The sequence below is a fragment of the Myotis daubentonii genome, chromosome 1 (genome assembly GCF_963259705.1).
Source record: "Myotis daubentonii chromosome 1, mMyoDau2.1, whole genome shotgun sequence".
Classification (NCBI taxonomy): domain Eukaryota; kingdom Metazoa; phylum Chordata; class Mammalia; order Chiroptera; family Vespertilionidae; genus Myotis; species Myotis daubentonii.
In genome coordinates, this window is record NC_081840.1 from 8,090,822 (window position 1) to 8,114,686 (window position 23,865).

The following is a 23,865-nucleotide window of genomic DNA, read 5'->3' on the forward strand; positions in this document are numbered from 1 at the left end:
GGCGGGGGGTTGGAGAGGCGGGAGGGAGGCGGGCCTCGGGGCGGCCAGGAGCCCGGGTGCGGGCCGGTCCTCCGTGGCCGTCGCCGGAGGGCGGGTCGCTCGGCCCGAGGTGGCCGCGGGGCGGCGGGCGGGGCGGGGCGGCGCCGGCGAGCGGGGCCTCTCCTGGCTCCTCCGGGCCGGCCCCGCAGCGGCGCTCGCGAACTTGCGCGCCGGCGAGCCCCGCGGGAGGCGGCGGGGGCGGGCCCGGCGCGGCGGCAGCCAGTGGCCGGCCGCGCTGAGCGCCGCTCCCCCGCCCGGGCGCCGCCCCGCCCCGGCCCGCCCCGGCCCGCCCCTCCCGGCAGGACTGCGCGCCCGGAGCCGCGTTCCGCGTCCCCGCCGCCGGGAGGAGGTGCCCGCACGCTCGCGGCGCGCGCTGGCCGCCAGACTCGGCCTGTGGGCCATTTCCTCCGGACCCGAGCTCCCCGCCCGCGGAGGAAGATGCAGACCTTTCTGAAGGGGAAGAGAGTGGGCTACTGGCTGAGCGAGAAGAAGATCAAGAAGCTCAATTTCCAGGCCTTCGCCGAGCTGTGCAGGTAAGGAGGGAGCGGGGCTCCGGCGCCCGGGGGTTCCCGGCTCTGCCCCGGCGGCTCCGTGGGAGGTGAGAGCCACACGAACCGTGCACGGGGGACACGGAGCCCGAGGAGCCGGGCGGCTGTGGCGGCCGCCGGTTGTGTTCGAGGGAAGCGGTGGCCCAGGGTGAGCGGGGGCGGCACCGACCCGGGCTCTCAGGTGCACTGTGACCCGGGCGGGGACGCCTCCGGCCGCCCGGGGCTGGTGGGAGCGCGGCTAACGTGGTGGAGGGACCCGGGACATCAGGGAGTCCGAGCTCTGCCCGTGGCTGGAGGTTACTTTGGACGGGACTGCTTTTCTTCTGCCGTTCCGTTCCCTTCTCTTCGTGGAGAAGGGCACCCCGTGTTCGCATGTTTGCGGGCCACCTACTGTGTGCCCCGCGAGTGCGGCTCGTGAAGCTGACATTGCCCGCCACCAGGATAAGCCGATGTGAAGCGGGCGGTGGTACTCGGCACGTTTGCGGTGATCTGCTGTCTCATTTAATAGAGCCTCGCACCAGCCCGGAGAATGGGCCGGGTGCTGATTCCGGGCCACGTGTCTGAGAAGGGGGATCCATCCGCAGAGAGGTGGGGTACCGTGGTACCAGGCCGGGGGTCCCAGAACTAGGGAGTGGCTGGTGCTGAGGTGCTGGGTAAATGCATGTGGCAGAGGATGGCCCTCCTCTACTTGTCCCCCCCCCCCCCCCCAACCCTCAATGCTGGTGCTCAGTGGTGGAGACTCAAGTGTTTTAACAAGATGGCATTCTCAGTCCCTTACAGAAACATCAGTGTTGGGGGCAGGTGTGCCTCACCTTGCCACACGTTGGTAGCTTTGCCTTTGAGGAGCTGAGAGTGGAATCCCGTTCTCCGAGAAAGCCTAAGATATAAGATAATTCCGCTCCGAAAGCCTTTTGCAAACTGTAGGTGGAAACCTTTTGTTATGCAGTGTCTCCAGTTGATAGATCTGATTCTTGAACATGGGCCCTACTTGCATCTTCATCCCTGCTGGGTGCCCAGACATCATGAAGAATGGAACAAGTATGATTTCTTACCTCCTGATACGGGGAGCGAGTGGCCAGTCAGAGCTAGCGGGGCTCCCAGCGCCTCTGTGCCCCTCATGCCTGTCCCAAGGGCCTGGTGCTCCTTTGCCCCAGGCCAGCGCCCTGCAGGCGCTCTTCTCCCAGCAGCCAGAGGGGCGCCCTTTTTCATAGCCCAAGCAGCTCCTGGGTCTGCATCCTGGGTCTGGGGATGGAGTTGGCTTCCCTGTTCAGGCCCTGCTTCCCCGGGAGCGAGCAGGCTTTCCAGGGTCAGTAGGACATGCTGAATACAGAAGGAGATCAGGAGGAACTGGAAGTCAGGGTTTTGAGAATGGGTCTGAGGACTTCGGGAACGCTAGAAAAGGGCACTTGAACGTTGTACCTGTGGGACAGCAAAATGTGCTCTAGGCACTGGTGAGGTGTGGAGCAGCCCTGTTGATGTGTTCCTGAAGCGCCCTTCTGTGTGAGGTGCCGGAGCTCCCCCTGCAGTCATCTAAAACTTGGGAAATCCCAGTTAAGACCTTGCACCCTTTTGCCTGCGGTCTGGCGGTATTTGTGTCCTCCCATGTCTGCAGCTAAGCCAGGAGGCTTGTCATCTGGTTGGTATATTTTGCTCAGTAATTAGGAGGCTCTCATAAAACAGTTCTAGCCGAGGCCCGCGGCTAGGTCCTCCTTTTAGACTTGCAGGTTATTGGCTTTTCCTTCCCGTGGACCCCTTGCCTTTAAACAGGGGGTTCAGGGCAAGCTATGATGTCGACCCTTCTGGGGGAAATCCATTGTGGAGTGTTAATTTCTCTGGAAGGGGTGTTGCCCTTAAAGTTGAGTTGCCTTTTGGCCACAATAATGTCTTTGGGGAGAAGAAAGAGTCTAGGCCAGTGGTCGGCAAACTGCGGCTCCCGAGCTGCATGTGGCTCGCCAGCCCCAGTTTGCCGACCACTGGTCTAGGCCATTCTAGAATCTCAGGCTGCTTTGTGCTTTCATTAGCTACCCTTTAGATATTTCGTCATTGAAGCTTAAGAAGGAAAAGAAAACATCAAAAATAGTTCCCCCCCCCCTTCTCGCCTTTATTATTTTCAGAGCAGCGCCCCCTGGCGGCCACATTTCTAAACTGGGTGCAAAATGCTCTCACCCTGGAGAGGGTGGCGGAGTTCTTGGCTGCTGTTGTGTTTGGTGGGGGTGCTGGTGAGAGTTTAGTGGTCCCACGGTGATGTGGATGGACATTCACGATCTGGGGGTACAGCGCTCCTGTTTTGATGGATGATGAATTGTCTGTGACTTGCCCAGTGAAAAAGTCCGGAGATCTTTGCAAATGACTGGGGCTCTGCTCTGAATGTTTGGGGCAGCGTCAGCGCCGGAGAGGCTGACCCGAACAGACCGGGATGGGTTGTTTAGTTGAACGTCAGGCCTTGTAAAAATCTCTGAGCAGAAAGGGATGTTGGAGAGCGTCTCATCCAGCCCTTTGTTTTACAGATGGGGAAACAGGCATGAGGGAGCGGCCGGTTCCATACCTTTCTTCTTTCCTTTAACTTCTAGAGTGGATCCAACCTGGTGACCTTGAGGCCCACGCAGAAAGCCAGCCCGTTCTCTTTGGGCCCCTCCGGCAGTAGGGAGGAGTTACTGTCCTGGTCATTTTCACAGGCGTCCGGAGACTGCCATTTTGTCCTGGGGACCCTTCCTGGCAAGGCTGAGTCGTGCCCTTGGCAGGTGTAATGCCTCTTCTCCGAGGGGGCGTCGCACATGGATGGCATCAGTAGGCGTTTGGTGCTGGTCCTGCTGGGACACCTTAGGTAAACGTAAGGGCCCACCCTCGCTGCCCCTTGATGGGCGGGCCCTCTGACAAGTCAGCAGATGGATGGGCCTTTGACTCAGCTTGCTTTCGGTGAAGCTGTGTGCTCCTGTGCCTCTGCTGGTTCTTCCCCCCTCCCTGGGGACCTGGTTTGTTCTCTTCCACCCTCTTCCCCCTAACTCAGGAGCAGCTTGCTGCTTCCTCACACCCACTCTGTGGGTTGTCAGCATGCCCAGAGGGCCTGCAGAGGGACAGCAAAGAAGTAGAGCTGTTGGTTGGAATTGCTGGTGATTTTGGTTTTAGATCTCCACGGTGCCCCATTGGAAATGCTGGCTCCTGTGTTTTCCGTCTCTCCTCCAGCGCCTTCTCGCCTTCCCACTCTTCTGTGTCCCGTGGCGGAAGCTGTGTTGCACGGGTTGGTGAAAGGGCACGTGACTTTATGGAGCATTGCGGTGTAAAATGTGGGTGAACCTTGGCCCGTCTGTGCTGTAATATTCGCCGACTTTAATGTGGTCCTTCCAGCTTCCTTATCTCACTTCACCTGAATCCCAGCAGCCCAGGGATGGAGGGGGGAGGAAACTGAGGCTCGGGGAGTGTCAGGGACTTTGTACAGCCAGGTGGGCTTCCCTGAGCCCAGTCGTGAGGGCTCTGCACCTGAGAACGTGGCTTCCTGGTGTGTCTCTTCTCTGCCCAGGTTAGCCTGGGCCTCCTGGAGGCTCCAAAAGCTGACGTCTATGAGGTCCTCGTCCTGGAGGAACTCGGAGGCAGCTGAGCTGACTAGCTCGCAGGAAATAAATGTTTCTGGTGCACCTCAAACCATGTTATTGATGCCGGCTTTCCCACGGGGACCCTTCGTACAGCTCCCCAGAAGGAATGTGGCCGGCACTCTGTTGTGGCTTGAGTTCACCGAGGCAGTGGGTGGGGGCAGTGGGATGGAGCCCCTGCCCTCCTGGAGCCTGAGTGTGGTGTTAACAGTAACCCACCTGGGAGGCACCCCAGGGAGCTTGGGGTGCCAGTGTCCCTTCCCCTCAGGGCCTGCATTCCTTCACAAGGGGTTGTCACAAGGTCCCTTTCTGCTGGGATGGGGGATGGCTTACCGTTCTTAGCTGGAATGCTTCCGGGAGATTCTTAGGGGGGAGGGAGGAAGGCGGATCTTTTCCAGGATTAAATGATGCAGGTCTGTTTGTCTTACTGTCTGGCCTTGGCATCATTGAGGGGGTGTGGGGTGGGAGGAGGACTTAGGTTTCCTTTGCAGCAATGCATGGGGACTGTCATAACGCAGCCTTGCAGATAAACACGTTCCACAGCTCCCAGCTCCCGGAGGGAACTGGGTAGACACTGTTGTCTGTTGATGAGCCTGCCTGGGCCCCAGGCCTGGCTCCACCTGCAGCCCTGGGCATGTGACTTAACCCCTTGGTGCCTCGGTTTCTTCTGTAAACTGAGGATGATAACAGTACTTAGTCTGGGGATGTCGTGTGCATTAAAGGGGTCAGTGCGGGCATGTGGGATGCCCGGACCTCTGTAAACGGTGCTTGCTGCTGTCCGTTTTCTGTTGTTGGTGACCTGGGGGAGCGGGTGAATGGGCTTCTGCCCATGGAGGCCTCTATTCCAGGGTCGCTGGCATTTGTAGACTTAGTGTTCTTGGTTTGGGCAGCGTGTGAGCGACCCTGAAGTCCATATGGATGCTAACTGATCATCCTGCTGGGTGTGGGCGGTACGGGTGTGCGGGCCCAGCAGGCACGGTTAAGGAGGGGCTACCCCCGTGTCTTCTGCTTTCAGACGAGACCCCTCTGAATCTTCCAGCCCCCTGGAAGCAGGGGTGCTGTCCTCACCTGTTTAATAGATGGGGAACTAGAGAAAATTAGATAATGCAAGATGCTACTTTCATTTTGAGGATTCAAGAAGAGTTTGTGTTGGCGTTCCTGAAAATGCCAAGAGTCCCCATGAGCACTCACGTTATTATTATCAGCTAACAGTTACTGTTTTCTTTATCACTTTGAATATTAATACATGCACATGTCAAGAGAAAATCAAAGGACTCCAAGTACACAGTGAGAAGTCAGTTTCCTTCTCCTCGATTCCGATCACTCAGGGACCTGGCTCTTGGCAGTCCCTGTCATAAGTGTGCTGTCCACACAAAGGGACACACATGTATGAAGGTCTCTGCATGCACACCATTCTGTTTGTGTCACAGAACATCATGACTTAGAGAAACCGCACATGGCTGCTTCATCTGGAAACAGTTCTGTGTTATTTGTCTTACTTCTTTAATGGCTGTGGGGTCCAGCTCTTAAAACGATGGACCATATTTCTTTTCTTTTTTTTGAAGTGCTTTTTTTTAAGGTATTTTTTTTAATTGATTTCAGAGAGGAAGGGAGAGGGAGAGAGAGAGAGAGATAGACACATCAATGATGAGAATCATTGATCGGCTGCCTCCTGCACGCCCCTCACTGGGGATTGAACCAGCAACCTGGGCATGTGTCCTTGACTGGAATCGAACCTGGGACCCTTCAGTCTGCAGGCTGACGCTCTATCCACTGAGCCAACCCGGCTAGGGCTGGACCATGCTTCTTGTCCTGTGGTTGTCTTCTGCATGTACAGACAGTGTGAGGCCAGTGAGTGCCTGTCCCATTGCCTCCTGGGTGCTTGCTGTCAGGTGAGTGAGTGCTGATACTCACAGCCTGCCCCGCGCAGTGGACAATGTAGCCTCACCTGAGGACATTGATTTTTAGAGAGTGGAAAGGAGGGATGCGGGGGAGAGGGAGGGAGGACGGGAGGACGGGGTGGGAGAGAGAGCGACAGCGTGCTCTTGATTGGGAATCGAACCCGTGCCCTTCAGTGTAGGGGCCAATACTCTAACCACTGAGACAGGACTGGACAGCATTGTTTTTATTTTATTTTTATTTTTAGAGAGAGAGAAAGGGAGAGGACAAGAGAGATAGAACGTTGATGAGAGAGAAACATCAGTTGGCTGCCTTCTTCATGCTCCCCGCTGGGGATTGAGCCTTCAACTTGGGCATGTGCCCTGACTGGGAATCAAACCAGCAACCTTTTGGTGCCTGGGACAACGCCCAACCCACTGAGCCACACCAGCCAGGGTGAGGAAGGATACTTTTGATTTGCATTTCTCTCATGATGGTGAGATTGAGTTCACGTTGTGGGGCTGAATGCATTAGGCAGGCACTGGGCAGAGCTGGGCTCACCTGCACGCAGGCTGGGGCCCATTCCTAACCATCTGGCCATCCTGCCCCTACTGGTTATTTCTCCCACATGATTTAGCAGGTTTGGGGCATTCAGTCAGTGCTCAGTGAAGTGCCTCATGAGAGTAACGCCTGAACAGTCTGATGTAAATAGGACTTTTGTTCCTACTCGTGTTTTGAATTCAGCTGGTACACTAGCTTTTTTTTTAAGGAATGTTCTAGTACCTCCTTCGAAAAAGTAAGATTCATTTTAGAAAGCAAATCATTCTGGAGCTGTGTACCTACTCCTTCCCTGGCACAGGCATCATCTTAAACCCTCTCCCCTTGGTGCCTGCGTCCCCCTTCCAGTCTTTCCCCTTCCGCTGGTCTTTGGGAAGCCTGCGTGGTTGTGTGTGGCCTTGCTGAGGGAGAGTGATGGTTGGATTCTGATAGGGAAACCCAGGCTCAACAGGGTGGGGTGGCTTGTTCAAGGTCACTCAGGGGGTGTGGCAGCTCCAAGACGATTACCCCTTCCCGCCGCCTGCTGAGCCTCCTTTCAAATAGCCACCCCCCCCCCCCCCCAGCTCCCCGGGACTGTGAACAAGGTGCCTGTTGGAGCGGCCAGGCCACTCCCGTTGGGCTGTTTGGATCCCACCTGGTGCTTTGTCTTGCCGGCGCCACGCCACCCTCAGAAAGCAGCTGCCCTGTGGTCTGTGCCTCCCTCACTGGGCCTCATGGGTGGATTCTGTAGGCCAGTCATGGTGCCAGGCTGAGGATTATGCCAGCCCCTGGGGATGCCCCCACCCCTACTTTTAGCTCAGGGAGTAGATATGTCATCGGCTGTGGAGATTGGAGAAACATTCCCATGAGGGACCCCTAAGCTCCTGTCTCCCCTCCCCCACAGGTTCCTGGGTGCTGGGTGCCCACCCTTGGTGGCCAGAAACTGTCCCACCCTGTTAACTGCTCTTGGTGTTCCTGGAGCCCAACCAGGTAGATTCTTCTAGGGCGCCCCACAGCCCCTGGAATCCGGGGACACAGGGCTAAGTCCCTCCCAAAGATGGCTTCTGGGAGACCCTTTCCCCCTCTCAGAATCTTCAGCTCCAGGGACCCCGGCTGCTGGCTGGTTCTTTCTCTCTATTGGACTTGCTCATGGTGTGTCTCTGTCTGTCTCTTTGAAAAGTTGGTTCCATAAAGGGAGAGACTTCGGCAGTTTTATTCGCTGCTGAAACCCCAGTGTGTTTACCAGTGCACATAGTAGGAGCTCAAGAGGCTTCCTGTTAGTGAACGAAGGAACTGACTGGTGAGGTTTGGAAGCCTGTGCATGTCCTGGTGGCTCAGCCAAAAGCCACTTGTGACTCTGGAGTGCTCTGTGCCAGGAAGGAAACCCCAGGGATGAGGGAGATGGATGGGGGGGGGGGGGTGAGGGGAGATGGATGGGGGTGAGGTGGTGTGTCTCAGGCCAGGAAGTAGCTCAGTGGCTTCATTCCTTTAGTCTTTTATTCACTCAGCAAACCCTGACCGGCCACCCTGACAGCTCTGTGCTGGTGCTGGTTTCGCCTTGTGCACCTAGATGTATGGTAAGGAGATGTATGGTAAGGAGATGAAGGTAAACCCGTACAGATACATTTGAAATGCGGCAAGGAAGCCTGCAGACAGGAGAGCGCTGAGGCAGGGGTGGCTGCAGCCTCTCTGCGGGGGTGACATTAATGAGGGGGTCTGAGAGTCCATCCTCTAGAGCAGTGGTTCTCAACCTTCTGGCCCTTGAAATACAGTTCCTCATGTTGTGACCCAACCAAAAAATTATTTTTGTTGTTACTTCATAACTGTCATGTTCCTACTGTTATGAATCGTCATGTAAATATCTGATATGCAGGATGGTCTTAGACGACCCCTGTGAAAGGGTCGTTTGACCGCCAAAGGGGTTGCGACCCACAGGTTGAGAACCGCTGCTCTAGAGGCTCATGAACAACAGGGCAGGTGGCGTCAGCTGCTTAGAGGCCACATGGCCTGGCCTGCCTCTCACACAGCCCTGGGTTCTGTGGGACCTAGGGCAGCCTTCCCGGGAAGGCGGGCTGGTCTCCATGTTAGACACGTGGTCAGCGGGGCAGCAGGGTGTCCTTGTAGCCTTGTTCCCTGACACTGTGAGGGGCCAGGTGGGTGGCCCTGGGATGGTCCTCCACCGGAGGCTGCAGCTGTACCATGGGGCCCAGGACAGGAGGCCAAATGCCCCACTCGGGTCTGGTCCAGTCCAGCCTTTGCTGTCAAGAATGAGCAGTTCTGGGCCTTGAGGGCCTGGGGCGGGGGGATGGGTGGGGATCCTCTGGCCCTTGGAGACCCTGGGCCATGAATTTTCCCAGGGCTCAGGTTAGGCCTCAGGTGGCCAAGGGCCCTGGATGGAAGCCACACCGGATGCTGTTCTCCAATAGCCATTCACCTTTTTCTTGGTCAGTTTTTGCCCAACTTGTTCCACGAAGGAAGCACCTGGGCACCAGTGAAAACCACACATCCCTGTGTCTCCTCTTCCCCGTGAAACTCTCCAGGGCAAGGTCTGGGGGTCTCTCTCTCTCTCTCTTTTTTTTTTTTTAAAGTGTTTTTATTGATTTCAGAGAGAGGAAGGGAGAGGGAGATAGAAACATCAATGATAAGAGAGAATCATTGATTGGCTGCCTCCTGTATGCCCCCTACTGGAGATCGAGCCCACAACCCAAGCATGTGCCCTGACCGGGTTCCATGACCTCCTGGTTCATAGGTTGACACTCAACCACTGAGCCGCACCAATTGGGCTGGGCTGGGAGTCTCTTTTTAATACATGCCCTCAGGAGTCCTCTGGGAAACCGAAACTGTCATTACCCAAAACTGGCAGGCATGCTTAACAACAAGTTAAACAGGCTAATGTGGACTCCTTACTCCGGAGCTCTGGGGGACAGGGACTCGCCAGAAGGGCATTTGGGATGTAACCGGTCCCAGGCTGGTTGGCCCCAGTCTTGTCTGTGGGAGCCCTTGTGTGGGATGAGATTCCTCCAGTTTCCTAGAGCACTCGCCAGCTGCTGCCTCTGAGCCCCCTCACAGGAGCCGGGCAGGGCAGCAGTCCCAGGAGGGCTGCACAGCTCCGCCTGTGCTCACTACCCTTTAAACGGGCAATCCTCTTTCCCCTTTAAAAAATGTATTGCCTCTGGCTGCTGGTTTGCACTGGGATGCATTTAAAGGTGGATCCAGAGTCTGGACAGGAGCTGGGTTTGCACAGGAGACATTCCTGGGGACTGGCCTGGTGCGGCGATGATTGTCAGGCCCCAGCTGGGAGAGGGTGATCTCTGCAGCTTGCTCTGCAATCCAGTGGCTCCCCTCCGCACCTGCGTGCTTGGCTCCTGGAGCCTGAGCCCTGAAGCAGGGCTTGGCACGTCCAGACGGCCCTCGATGCTTCAGAAGGGCTGTGCTGAGATGCCCCTCTGCTCACTCCTACATCAGTGGTTGACCAGACTTCAGGGCGCAGTGAAGGCCAGGCCCTATAGCAGATGGGAACCTACCCTCCAAGCTGGATGAGAACACTGAGCTTCAGGGAGGGGTGAGATGACTTTCTGGTCACACAGTGTGATAGCAGAGCTGGGACTTACCCTCGGGGCTGGTAGATGCCTGCAACCATGCTGTTTCCACCCAGTCAGGCTGCCTCCTGAACTTAACATCTGGGCACTACTGTCTTGATACCCAGAAGAAAATCAGGCATTTTTCTGAGCCTCCTCTGCATGCAGTTTTGGGCCCAGAGGGGTGGTGGGTGGTGGCATGGCAGTGAACTTGGAGCCCAGGACTTGCCTAGCTGTCTGTGAATGACTGGGAAGCCCTTCCGTCTCCCCAGCCTCTGCTCCTCCATCTGTAGCGTGAGTGAAGTACACTCACCTCTGGGGCAGGTGAGTAGGGCAGGTGCTTAGTAAATGGTAGGATGTCCCTCTTCCCCCAGGGGGCCATCTCCCAGGGCCTACCCACCAAGCTGGGGCCTGGGACTTCGACATGTTTTTGATGGGAGCCCCAGTCCACACAGACTGGTGGCCTCCCTGCCTCCTTCTGTCCTTTCCTGGTGCGGGGGTCCTCCAGCAGGGGTGACTAGGACATGCCCAGCATCCCAGCTCACTGCCTCTGGGAGGACCGGGAGGAGGTAGGTGGGCACAGGGAGGACGCCCCGTGGGAGTTTCACTTTCATTTCTGCCTCACCCTGTTTCTATCCTGCAGTGGAGGACTGGGGTGTGGAGGCGAGGAAACATCCGGTCCCCACCCTGGGGCACCGGTCCTAGTGCAGGTTCCTGGGCTGCCCCCTCTCCCTGGCTTCCCCCCCATGTCCCCCGCAATGTCGAGCCATCTCCTGTAAAAAGCCCCCTCGTGTTCCTTGGTGCAGTCTCACGACATGTATTATTTAGTGTCTGCTGCATGCCATTCACGCTTGGGTTGTGGGGACCCAGTGAGCGCTGCAGGGTCCCCTCTAGCTCCAGAAACTGCCTGAGGCCACAAAGGCTCCACCCTGCAGTGCACAAGGGTGCAGGTAGTGTGGATGCTCTTCTGTGCTCCCAGGGGGCTGGGGCAGGGGAGGGGGTGCGTTTGGAGAGGAGAGCAGGGGGGCACATTGGCACGCGTGTGGGCGTTTGTGAGTCTCTGGATACTGGTTCTAGAAGGGCAGCTCCTGCCCTCGAGGACCCTGGGCTCGTGGGCATCTCCGTGAAGAATGTCATTGCTGTGGGACTGTTGGTTTCTCTCTGGGTGGGATTTCTTTTTTACAGCCCAGTCTGTGTTACAGGTGGGAAATCAAAGGCCCAGAAAAAAGATGCAGAGTTAGTCCCATGTTGTAGGGCGAGTAGGTGGGACAGCTTGGATTTGACACTAAAGCTTCTTTGCTTTAAGATGTTATTCCTTCTTTAAAAAAAACTTTATTGTTGAAAGTGTCACTTATGTCCCTTTTCCCCCCATTGACCCCTTCTACCACACCCCCTGCCCCATCTTTTTTCTTTTTTAATAAAATTTATTGACTTTAGACAAAGAGAGGAAGGCGGGGGGTGGGGGGGTGGGAGGGGGAGAGAAAGAGAAACATCAATTGGTTGTTTCACCTATTTATGCATTCATTGGTTGATTCTTTTTAAAAAAACATGTTTTTATTTATTTCAGAGAGGAAGGGAGAGGGAGAGAAACATCAATGATGAGAGAGAATCATTGATTGGCTGCCTCCTGCATGCCCCCTACTGGAGATAGAGCCCACAACCCGGGCATGTGCCCTTGACTGGAATCGAACATGGGACCCTTCAGTCCGCAGGCTGACGCTCTATCCACTGAGCCAAACCGGTTAGGGCCGTTGGTTGATTCTTGTATGTGCCCTGAACCTGCAACGATGCTCTAGCCAACTGAGCTACCCCGCCAGAACACGATTTTATTCTTAAAGTCCTAACATTCATTATGGGATTCTGGGAAAGAAAGGAATTCTGGCTATTCCATCAGATGTTTCCACCTCCCTATGGGCATGTCTGGGCAGGAGCTTCAGGATCCTGTTGGGAAGGGATTCTGTTTCCTGCGGAATTGGCCCCCAAGCCCCCCCGGCCCTCACCTTGACCGGCCCTCACCTTGACCCGGCGCAGCCACGCCAGGGCCTGTGCTTAAGGAGTCTTGGGCACTCAGTTCTTTGCTGCTGTGGGATGGGAGGAAGGTCCAGGCCTGAGCCTCTGGGCCTCACGGAGGCTTCCCTGCCGGTGAGGTATGAGCTTTGTTCCCTTGGGGGGCTGATGTGGCTGCCCTGGCGTGGAGCGGGTGGGGATCCTCCTCCAAAAATACGCTCCAGCCTTTGCTTGAGATGGCAAAGTCGTACCTGAGAGGCATTATTTTAGTGCTACAAGCGCAGCTCAGCCCTGGAAATACCTGTTCCTCGAGTTCACCTGCTGGCCTGACGCGGTGCTGGGAGGCTCAGTCCATACACGGAAACTGAGGCTCAGAGTGTACGTGACCTTCCCTGGGTTTCAAGGCCGGTTCCTCTGGGGGCGGGATTTGAACAGCAGTCTGTTCCAGCCGAGCCCTTGACCATGGCAGTTTTTTCCCTTTGTAAATGAAGGCAGAGGACAAGAGGATGGCTTTCCTTTTATCTGACTTCTTCAACAGCCCGTCTTCGGTGTTTCTTAGTTGTTAACTTTTCTCCTTTCCCTTTTCAATTTCATTTGGATGCCTTTCTTGCCCAGAGTCGGGAAATGTAGGTGCTGACTCAGTCGATACCCACCCAGGCGGGGAGGCCGTCCATAACTCTGCCCAGCACCTCTCCACCGTTCAGCGGCGTCGCCACCCGTCCTGTGGGTGCTGAGTTTGGGCTGCCCCATTGTGAAGCGTTCTGTTCCAGACGGCCTGTCCGATTCCCAGGGTCCTCCAATCTCACCTCATCGAGTTGGTGCGGACGAGGCTGCATGGCCCACTCTTCTGTCCCTTCCTGGAGGTCAGCTTGGGAACCTGAGAGCTTGATCTGTTGACGCTAGAGGCCTAGAAGGTCTTGCAAGCTTCTTGGAAAGACCCTAAAAAGCTTGGGAGCTGACCCTCAGCCTCAGAAGGGGGTGCTGGCTGCATTCTGGCTATGACTTTGGTGACTAACCTCTCTGAGCCTTTTAGTTTCTGTACCTGAAATGGGAATTTTCAGACCAGCCTGCAGCAGGATGGTGTTGCAGATTGGTGAGCTGTGGCAGCTTGAGTCCTTAGCACAGCGCTGGCCCTTGCTAAGTGCTCAGGAAACGGTAACTCTGAAACTCATGCCTGGAATCGGCCATGGAGCTGTTTACCAGGAGCTTGTGTTTGAGTAGCCCTCACATCTGGGAAGAAGATGGGCAAGCGAGGAACGTAGTCCCAGAAGCCTCCTGGGTAGGGCAGTGCTGGTTCTGTGGGATGTCCTGTGGACAGCGTGTGGCTTGGTCAGTGGCGGGATTTGAACCCCAACTCAGCCTCTGACTGGATGGGTGACTGGGTGTCTTTTGGCTCCTTTCTCTGGGCCTCGATTTCCTCCTTGATGAGAGTCGGGCCCATAGGAAAGGCTCAGCATGCAAACAGCCTCCTTTCTTTCTTTCTTTTTTTTTTTAAAATATATTTTATTGATATTTTACAGAGAGGAAGGGAGAGAGATAGAGAGTTAGAAACATCGATGAGAGAGAAACATCGATCAGCTGCCTCCTGCACATCTCCTACTGGGGAGGTGCCCACAACCCAGGTACATGCCCTTGACCGGAATCGAACCTGGGACCTTTCAGTCCACAAGCCGACGCTCTATCCACTGAGCCAAACCGGTTTCGGCAAGCCTCCTTTCTTGTGAGGGTCATCGGGGCTCTGATGGGAGAAGGGGGGCTGTCCCTCGCTCCCCCAACCTTTAGTCACGCAGCCATGTCTACAGGTGATGGCAGAATAAATCTCTGCCGGTGAGGTGCAGAGGTCCACGATCTGAGAGCCGGAGGGTCTTAGCTGACAAGGATGCGCAGCTCAGAGCAGCTGGCCCTGCTGGGTTGTGCACCCATGGCACTGCCTGACAGGCTGGGCCTCAGCTCCCACGCCCACAAGTGCTCCGCCTTTGGCCTCTAGGGAACCTCAGATCAAATACGAGGCCAGTGTCTGTTCTGTTATGTTCTCTTCTGGGCCGTGGTTGGCAGACCCTGCCCCTGGCTGGCCAGGATGAGCGATTTTGGTCCATGGGCTCAGGTGGTCTGTCCTGTCTTTCCTCCAGCGTTTCTGGGAATGCTGAAGGGGCAAACTCCTTGCATTTGGGATGCTCCCCTGGGAAGGGTGGGGGAGTGTGTGGGCAGCCATTTGGAACATGAGCCCTTAGTTCTGTGGGTGCCTCTGCACCAGTAATGTGCTTGGACTCCCCTGAGACCTGTGGATGGGGCCATGTGCCTCCAAGTCTGTCCCCATTGCCGGAGGGGAGGCCACCATGGGGCAGCCATGTCCTCTGGTTTCTCTCAGTCAGCTGACAGAGGTGGAGAGTTGTCAGGCTGAACTTAATGATGTGAGTAGAAAAGCAATGTAAGGCTGATTCCTACAAGTCACAGGTTGTATAGGTTCCGACAGAAACTCAGGGCCCGCTGGGCTCCGTGGTAAAGGGGCTCCTGAAAGTGGAGGTCCAGGCTCCAGGTACAGGAGATTCGGGGGCTCAGTCCATGTCCTCAGGACCTGGGCTTGGGCTCCCTGCCTTCCTGGCCACGTGGTGCAAGGTGAGCCCTCACAACTGACCTTTATTCCGAGCCAGACCCATGCTGAGAGTTCCTGTGTGTTATCTCATTTGATGTACGTTACAGTCTGTCGGGTGGGGCATTTAGTGCCCCTGTTTTCTAACTGAAGGAGGCACATAGGGGTCAAATAACTTGCCCCCAAGAGTCACACACATTTAGTGGTTGGCTGAGCTGGGAGTCAGACCTTGGCAGTTTGGCTCCATCTCAGGCGCAGGCCCCCCAGGGCCCAGGATTCATTCTGATTGTCCCTGATTGATCAGCCCGAACCACACGCCTGGCCCTGAACCAGTGGCTGGGGCTGGGAGTGCCCGTTCCCTACCACAGGATCTGGGTGTGGGCAAGGGGATCCCCACGCAGGAAGTTGGAACTGTTCCCTGAAGACAGTGGGGTGGCTGTTGGGCAGCCAGGGGGAGGTGGGTGCCTTCTGCCAGCCTGAGGGTTTGCCCACAGTCTCCAGGGCCAGGGCACTGTTCCCCAGAGGGGAGTGAAGTGCCTCCAACAAGTTGGAGCCCAAGGCTGGGTCCCTTGTGCGGATAAACCTGAGCCTGGTTCATTCGACGGCCAGCTGGCTGCAGGCAGATATGAGGGCCTGGGCCGTGCGCGTCCTGGAGAAAGGGCTCCTGTAATCCTGCCTCAGGGATGGGGATGGGGTGGGGGCTTTGGGGGAAGGCTGCCTGGAATCCCGTGGAGAGCCTGATGGCTCTCCGCCCCGTGCTGTGCGGAACCTCGATGTTCGATGTTCGACACTGAGTGTTTTGGGTGAAAGTCTGTGTCACCGTCGCTTCTCGCTGTCTCTGTCCTGTGTGGGGAGCCTTAGGAAGGTGTCGTCCTCTGGAGCCTGGAGGGTCTGGCAGCTGTGGACTCTGATTGGGGCTATTGAGCTGGCGGGGAGCCTTTGTGCAGGTGCTCAGCACACCTGTCCTGGCCCTCCCAGCAGCAGGCCTGGGGCGCTGCCGGACTACACATTGGGTGGGGAGGAAGTGAACGGTGAGGGTGGGCGGCCACACACCAGGCCCTGCGCACCCGAGGGTGGTGTCTGGAAGAGGGCTCAGGGCGCTGGGGCCAGTGAGGAGCTCCTTTCTGGACCCAGTGGGGAGTAGAGGAGCCTTGAGAAGCAGGGGCAGCTCTGCCCTGCCCAGACCCTGGCCCCGCTGCCATGTGCCTCTGCCTGGTGTTCCAGCATTCCCATAGGCCAGTGGCTCTTTTTAATGGTGTGGCCTTTGGATCCAGATAGAGGTGGTGCTGGTGGGAAAGCAGTGGAAGAGAGGGCTCCCTTGGGCCTCCTTTTTGCTGTGACCGCCATGGACAGCCAGCAGGGCTGGCCTGGCCTGTGTCAGCCCCGAAGTACTGTGGCTTCCTGGGGCCTCTTGAGGCTGTCCGAGGTGGGGACGGGGCTAGGGAGCTCAGGCCTCGCTCTGCTGTCCAGCTGTGTGGGTTCCTCAGAGTCCCCAGCTCTGAAGCCCTGGGGAGCAATTCGTGACCCACTGCTTTTGGTCTAGCGCAGCGGTTCTTAACCTTCTGGCCCTTTAAATACAGTTCCTCAGGTTGTGACCCAACCATAAAATATTTTCGTTGCTACTTCATAACTGTAATGTTGCTACTGTTATGAATCATAATGTAAATATCTGATATGTAGGATGGTTTTAGGCGACCCCTGTGAAAGGGTCGTTCGACCACCAAAGGGGACGCGACCCACAGGTTGAGAACCACTGGTCTAGCGGGTGGGACTGCCATTAGGACCGAGCTGTCAGGTGGTTGAGGTGTGTTGTGTGAGGTTACGAGGAGGGGTCATTCAGTTTATCAACTGGTAAAAACAGCAGGTGAGAACAAAAACCAAGGTGTCAAAGGCCGGGGTCTTCTGTGCATGCAGTTCCATGGTCTCTCGAGCAGGCTCACATCTGACTTGTGACAACCACTACAAAACTTGTGCTAAAAAGTAATCTTGTGCAGATTGGGGATGGCTCCTGCTGGCCTCATCACAGGTGCCTGGGACAGTGTGTTAACTCCTGTTGACCTGGGCCCCTCTCCGTCTGGGCCTTTGTTCTGTTGTCTATAAAATGGGGGACTCTGGGAGGTGGAGGCCCCAGGGCTAGAAGGCACCCATTGTGGGAAGAGGGAAGTGATGGAGGTCAGCCACCCAGCTAGAGCCTGTGGCATTTCAAAACCTAGAGAGCTGCAGAGGGTGGTGAGCCAAGGCTGGGAGGGCGGGGCTGCTCGCTGAGGTCAGGGTGCACACAGGTCTGTCGGCTCTGCCAGGAGTGGCATACTGAGAAGCTCGGAGTGGCACCTTTTCCACCATCCCCTGAGCCCAACAGAGATCCAGAGTGACAAGAGTATGGAGTTTAGACTAGGGCAGAGCTAGGTTTGCATCCCTGCTCCTCACCCTCTAGCTCGGGTGGGGAATGTCCGGCCGGGCTGTATAAGGCCTGAGAAATCATTTGGTCTGGCCCTGCAAAGGCAGCCGCAGGCGGGACTCGAAATTCAATAAATCTAGGAGCTTTTTCATAGCAACATTTATATTAAGTGGATTATATTAAGTGAATGATGTTATAAATATCTAAATGGCCCTTGGCAGAAAAAAGGTTCCCCACGCTTGCTCTAGCTGAATGGCTCACATTATTCTCTGAGCTTCAGGTTCCACGTGTCTGTGCAACGGGCCCAGCGCTGTCCTGAGGGTTCAAGGAGAGGAGGAGTGTAGTGACTGATACTGACCGATGTTCACAATGTGCTGGCATCATTCAGTCCTCCAGAATGTCGAGAGTTGAACACCATTGTCACACCCATGTTACAGACGGGAAAACCGAGGCACAGAGTACAGACCTGGCCATGGGAGGCATGCAATCAGTGAAGCTGTTCTTCTTGTTATGAACTGGTTGTTCTTGGGACTTGAGTTCGAACATCAAATACCCTTGGGCAGAATCCTGAGCTAGCTGTGGAGGGGAGCCAGGCTGGCTCTGAGCTGGGTTTCCTGGGCCGGTGCTTTCCCTGGGCAATGGGAGGGAAGCCTTTGTTCTCTCACCAACCCCGGAGGGACCTGAAGGATAAAACATTTGTGTGGCAGTCGCTGTAATCACACTGCAAGGGACACTTGAAATTATCTGCGTTTGAGAAGCTAATTTTAAAGAGCGTTTCCCCCTTCATAATTATATGCAGTCAGCCAGCCTGTGTTAAGGGGGGGTGGGGGGTGGGATGTCTCTTTTTCCCTCAGCTGAGTGGCCATCTGCTCTTCTCTTCCTGGTCTGTATTCAGCATGCAGCAGGCCACCTCCCTGGTGGAGGGGCCACCAGCCCTTGGCTGCCTAGAGTCCAGATGAAACCCTCTGTGTGACTGGCATAGGGACAAGGGAGAAAAGTGGAGGGTGATGCTAGGCTTCTGGCTGGCTGGGTGGTGGTTGCTTTCAAGATTGAAGTGCAGCCCTGGTGGGTGCGGCTCAGTTGGTTGAGTGTTATGCCATGCACTGTGTTTTGATTCTTGGTCAGGGCACTTGCCCGGGTTGCACGGCTCTGTCCTCAGTAGGGGATGTATAGGAGGCAGCTGACTAATGTTTCTCTCTCTCTCTAAAAATAATTAAAAGAATCAATAAAGCCATATTTCCAAAAATCAGAGATTGAGGCGCAGGTTGGTGGAGAAGGTGGTAGAATATGATGTTTTGGTTTGGACGTTGTAGTAGCCAGGATTCTTGTGGCTGCAAGTAATAGAAGAGCCAAATCAGATGAGCTTAAGCAGAGAGAACTTCTTGGCCCAGGTTACTAAATAGCACATGAACGGGCCCCCAGGGCCTGGAGACACGCCTCCTGCCCTTCTCACTCCCCACTGGGGCTCTGCCACCATGGTCTTTTCTCAGTTCTTCAGGTGCTCTTTCCTACCCCAGGACCTTTGCATATGCTGTTGCTGCTGTCTACCAGATTCTTTCTCTCTCCTAACTTTAGATCTCAGCACACAGTCCCCCTTCTGTGTCTCAACCTCTTCAGTGTTCCTTTCAGAACATGTCCCACATGCTTATTTCAGTTGTTGGCTTGTTCACCCTCCTGTCTATGCTATAAGCTTTGAGGACAGGTACCCTTTCCATCATCTTCACTGTTTGTCTCGGCAGTGAAACCATGCTGGGCACGTAGTAAGTGCTCAAGAAGTATGCATGAGATCAGTGAAATCAATAGGATGCCACCTTGGATAGAAAGGTGGTTCATGAGAAAGGTAGTCACTAGGAGAAATTTAGTTTAAGAAAACCTGGCAAAACAAACAAAAAAAACGCCCACTACCTGCCCCTGTCTTGTGGCAACTAGGATCATTCCTGGAGAGCTGTGGACCAGATGAATATCCCGCGTCAGGGAAGTGTGCATGGACTTTAGAGACCCCCCAGCCCCCCCGCCCCCCCCAAGGGTGGGAACAGAGCGGGCTGTGGGCCTGTCCTTCGGTAAGGAGCAATCGTGTTTAGGAGGAGGCATCGTTTTCTGGTCCTTGGGCTCCTCAGTGGCCATCTTCTTGGGCTGCCCTCCAGCAGGTCATACAAGGAAGAGCCTGCCAGTGTTGTGGACAGTGGGCAAGGGGTGTGGTGTTCCAGACGAGGTGCCAACAGGGTGGGCAGGTGTTTGGAAGTGTGGCAGAACCAGCCTGTCGGGGGAGGGCATGAAGCCAGGTGTGCGAGGAGCAGATTGGGGGAAGATTGCTGGACAGGGAAAGGAGGTGGGCAGACGGGTGTCACAGGCCTGGATGACACGGTGGACGAGGGGAGCCTCAGAAGGCTTTGGGGGGCAGTGAGGTTATGAGTCATGTTTTAGATGTGGAGGGTCACAGGCTGAGGGGGAGTGTGTAGGGACTGCAGGAGGGTGGCCTGGTGGCCTTCAGGACAGAGGTCTGTGTCTCCTGGCCAGGGAGCTGCCCTTGGCCATACACAAGCATTGTCTTCTGGCTGGAACCAGGGCTTCCTCCTTTTGGTGTGTCACTCCTCCTGGCTCCTGGCTTTGGTTGGTGGCAGCTGTGACACCCTGCGTGGGACTCTCTGAGGGATTTCTTGAGCTGTTTGGGGCCTGTTGCCATGGCTCCCAGCTGCAGAGCCTGGTAGGGCATGAGGCTAGGCAGGAAGGAGGTGGGGGCATGTGCCCGCCTGCTGGGATCAGGCTCTGGGGCCCTTGGAGGCCTGGGGCTCATTCTTTCCTCCTTGGGAGGCCCAGCTGGCCCACACATTGTAGCTCCTCTGCTGTCCTGGGACCGGGGTCCTGTGTCCGGCCCATTGCTCTCCTTGGTAGGTCCAGAAAGCTTCAGAGATGGGGGGGGGATCCTGAGACCTGAGCCCTAACACCTGCCCCACGTACTAGTCTGCCCTCTGTGATGTGGGCATCCGCCTCAGCATGGATCCTCCCACCACAGGTGGTGACTAGATCCTCCGGCCGCATGCACCTTCCTTCCTGTGGGAGCTGGCATCCTCTTTCTACGGCCGAGCTGAGACCTGCTTCCTGTCCCTGCTTTATAGAAAGGGTGCCCTCTGCTCGGAGAGTGTGCATTTGAGGCGACATTATCCTCCAAGGAGCTGTCAACCCGTGGGGAGGAGAAACAGACCTGCCAGCTCCTCCTGCTTCTGGGTCTTACGTAACCCAGGGTATGGCCAGTGCCCACGCCATGTCCGAGGCCAGTCACAGCTCCTCAGGAAGTGCCTTTTGCAGGCCTCCCAGGGGTCATGGGGGTCAAGGGTCTGGGGAGGGAGTTTAGTCCCCCCTGGGGCAATGGGTGGGCAGGGAGGGGCAGCAGCTCTGTCCAGAGCAGTTTCTCCCCAGAAAGCCTCACCACCCGCAGACCTGGCTGGACCCCCACCCTCACAGGTGGGGTGGTCACATAGGGTCACGTGATGAGGGAGGTCTTTGCTGACAGACAGACCTGACTTTAGATTGTGGTTCTGCTCTGCTTACTTGCTGTGCGTCTTTGGATGTGTTTCTTTCATATGTATGTATATATGTATTCCAGCTTTATGGAAGTATAACTGGCAAATAAAATTGTAAGCTATTTAAAGTGTACAGTGTGATGACATTTCAACGAAATAACACAGTGTTATCAACTAGGTCACTGTGTCCATCGCTAGGTCCCTCCGCCTTATTCATCTTACAGCTGAAAGTTCATACCCTTTTACAACCTCCCCATTTTCCCCACCCCCAGCCCCTGGAAACCACCATTCTACTCTGTTTCTATGAGTTCAACTCTTTTTTTTTTTTTTTTAAGTATATTTTATTGATTTTTACAGAGAGGAAGGGAAAGGGATTGAGAGTTAGAAACATCAATGAGAGAGAAAAATCGATCAGCTGTCTCCTGCACACTTCCCACTGGGGATGTGCCCACAACCAAGGTACATGCCCTTGACCAGAATCGAACCTGGGACCCTTCAGTCCACAGGCAGATGCTCTATCCACTGAGCCAAACCGGCCAGGGCCAACTCTTTTTTTTCTTCTTTCTTTTTTTAAGATTCCACATATAAGCGTTACCATGCAGTATATGTGTTTCTGTGTCTGGCTTATTTCACTTAGCATAATGTTTAGGCAAGTTTCACAATTTCTTTGAATTTCCTCACTTAAAAAAATAGGGCAGCCACCCTCTCTAATGCAGCTGTGGAAATGAATGCTACATTGACCATCGGAGTGCCAGCTCGTAGGCCCTCCAACCCACCTCCTCGTCTGTTCCCTGTCTTCCTTGCTTGGGAGAGCAGGCTGCGTGGGGAGTGTGGGCCCAGGACTTGCTGGTGTTGCCTCCCATTCGTTTGAGATGTGCCTCGGCCTCTGAAATCCTCCCTGAAAGTTGAGGGTCTCAGGGGCACCAGATGAGGTCGCTGCCTGTCTCTGGAGTCCTTGGATCAATGCATCCGGAAAGGGGCTGGGGCTAGGGACTGGCGCCTGGGCCTGTTAACGGGGCCGAGTGGGCTCTGTTGATGCTAGTGTGCCTGGGTGCTGGGCTCTGGCTCCAGACGCCTCTGCGTTTAGGGAGTGTCTGTAGCTGCTTGGAGCCACTTGGCAGGGTCTGAGGGACATGGCCTTCAGTGGAGCCAGGGGACCTTGGAGTGTGTGAGTGTGTGTGTGTGGGGGGAGGTGGGAAGGCGTAGCTGGTCTGGGCCTCACTCGTGGGTCTCTAGGTGGACCTAAGGGTCAGGAACCATCACCCCTCCTCACCACTTAACAGCCAAGCCTTCCAGGCCTGGGGCTTCAGGTCTCCACCGCCCAGGCCCCTTCCTCCCCGGCCCTGGGTGCCTCTTCCCATCCGGGAGCCTGTGTCTGTGTTGGTTACGCCCAGGATACCTTTGGAACCCTGCAGGCACTGTGGGGGCCGAGCACCAGCCTTTTCCTTGTTGACAGTTAAGGCCCCCAACAAACCTCTGGACAAATTCTCCTCTGCCCACAGGTCACACATGGACACATGGAACATCTGGATTCGTGGGGTGGCAGAGTGGTAAGAGCCTTGGTTTTTAGGTAGACAGGAAGATGCCACTCCCCCCTTCCACTATGTCCCCAGAACCTGAATATGGTACCTTCCATGGGGAAAGGGGCTTTGCAGTTGTGATTAAGGTTAGGGATCTTGAGATGGGGGATTATCCTGGGTTATCTGAGGGGGCCAAATGTAAACATAAGGTCTTTAGAAGAAGTAGACAGGAGGGTCCAAGTTACAGAAGATGTGATCATAGAAACAGAGGTCAAAGTGATGTGGCCGCAAGCTAAGGAATGCAGGCAGCCTCTAGAACTGGAAAAGGTGAAGGCAGGATTTCCCCCTACATCCCCCAGATGGAATCAACCCTGCCGTCGCATTTCAGACTCCTCACCTCCAGAACTGTAAGAGACTATCTTGTGTTGTTTTCCACCAGTACGTTTGTGTTGATTTGTTAAGTAGCAATAGGACATGAATACAGTGTTCATGTACTGTATATGTATGGGGCCTGAAAGGGGAGTGACTGGGCCAAGGTCAGAACCAGGCTCCCTACCAGTGGATCCAGTTGTTGCTTGACTCCTTGGGCCGCCTCCCGCTCCCTCTCCTGTACATAGTTGAGGGGTTGGTGAAATATTTGAATAAGGTGTTTCAGAGTTGAAGTTTCTTGAGATTGTCGGTGCGGGTAACTTCACCTTTGGTTTGATGTGACAGCAACCCTGTGCAGAGGGGCCCAGGAAACCCCAAATGCCCGGAGGCCCTGGCTTTGCCCCAGCTGCACATGGTACTCTGCTGATGACCTGTGTGGGTAGTCTCTTTCCTGGTCACCCCCAGGGCGCAGCTCAAAGAGCGTCTTCTGTCACCTTCCCGTCCCCCTGCCATCCCCAGATGTTGGCTGTATTCAGGGGCCTGTGGTTCACACACCAGTTGGCTGACTTGCTTTCCTTGGCCACCTGCTTCTCTATGCAGGGCTTATGGCTTATGGCTTATAGCTGCTCCTGGGCCAGCCCAGGCCTGGACAGAAAAGCCCAGCAAACATCTGATGACAATCAGAAGGGAACTCAGGGCTTGTGCAGTTGGAGACCCAGCACAGGATAGAGACGCCCCCTCCCCAACAATGGCAGGGCTCAAGGAACCCTGAACCTTCCACCCGCTGGGAGTGTTCGCAGGAACGGTGGGTGGGGATGTTCAGTCTATTGGGGAGCACAGCCTTCAGAAGTGTTAGCCGCCCAAAACTCGGGCTGGGACACACACCTGAGCACTTATTTTTTTATTTTTAAAAATATATTTTTATTGATTCCGAGAGGAAGGAAGAGGGAGAGAGATAGAAACATCAATGATGAGAGAGAATCATTGATCAACTGCCTCCTGCACATCCCCCACTAGGGATTGAGCCTGCAACCGGGGCATGTGCCCTGACCAGAATCGAACTGTGATCTAGTTCCGTGGTCAGCAAACCACGGCTCATGAGCCACATGTGGCTCTTTGGCCCCTTGAGTGTGGCTCTTCCACAAAATACCATGTGCAGGCGCGCACGTACAGTGTGATTGAAACTTCGTGGCCCATGCGCAGAAGTCTGTATTTTGTGGAAGAGCTGGTATTTTGTGGAAGAGCCGCACTCAAGGGGCCAAAGAGCCGAATGTGGCTTGTGAGCCGCGGTTT

The 23,865-nt window shown here is 55.5% G+C and overlaps 1 protein-coding gene across 4 annotated transcripts in view; it reads left to right on the top strand.

Annotated features, from left to right (window-relative positions):
* The window catches only part of ITPK1 (inositol-tetrakisphosphate 1-kinase), a 133,303-nt gene that overhangs the window by 292 nt on the left and 109,146 nt on the right, over positions 1-23,865 (top strand). For 2 of the 4 annotated variants that reach the window (XM_059687544.1, XM_059687565.1), the window contains exons 2-3: positions 342-572; positions 22,186-22,233. In XM_059687544.1, coding sequence (XP_059543527.1) covers positions 478-572; positions 22,186-22,233 — 143 coding nt within the window. In that variant the 5' untranslated portion in view covers positions 342-477. The remainder of the gene's footprint in view (positions 1-341; positions 573-22,185; positions 22,234-23,865) is intronic. The other 2 variants (XM_059687554.1, XM_059687575.1) reach the window with 1 other exon arrangement.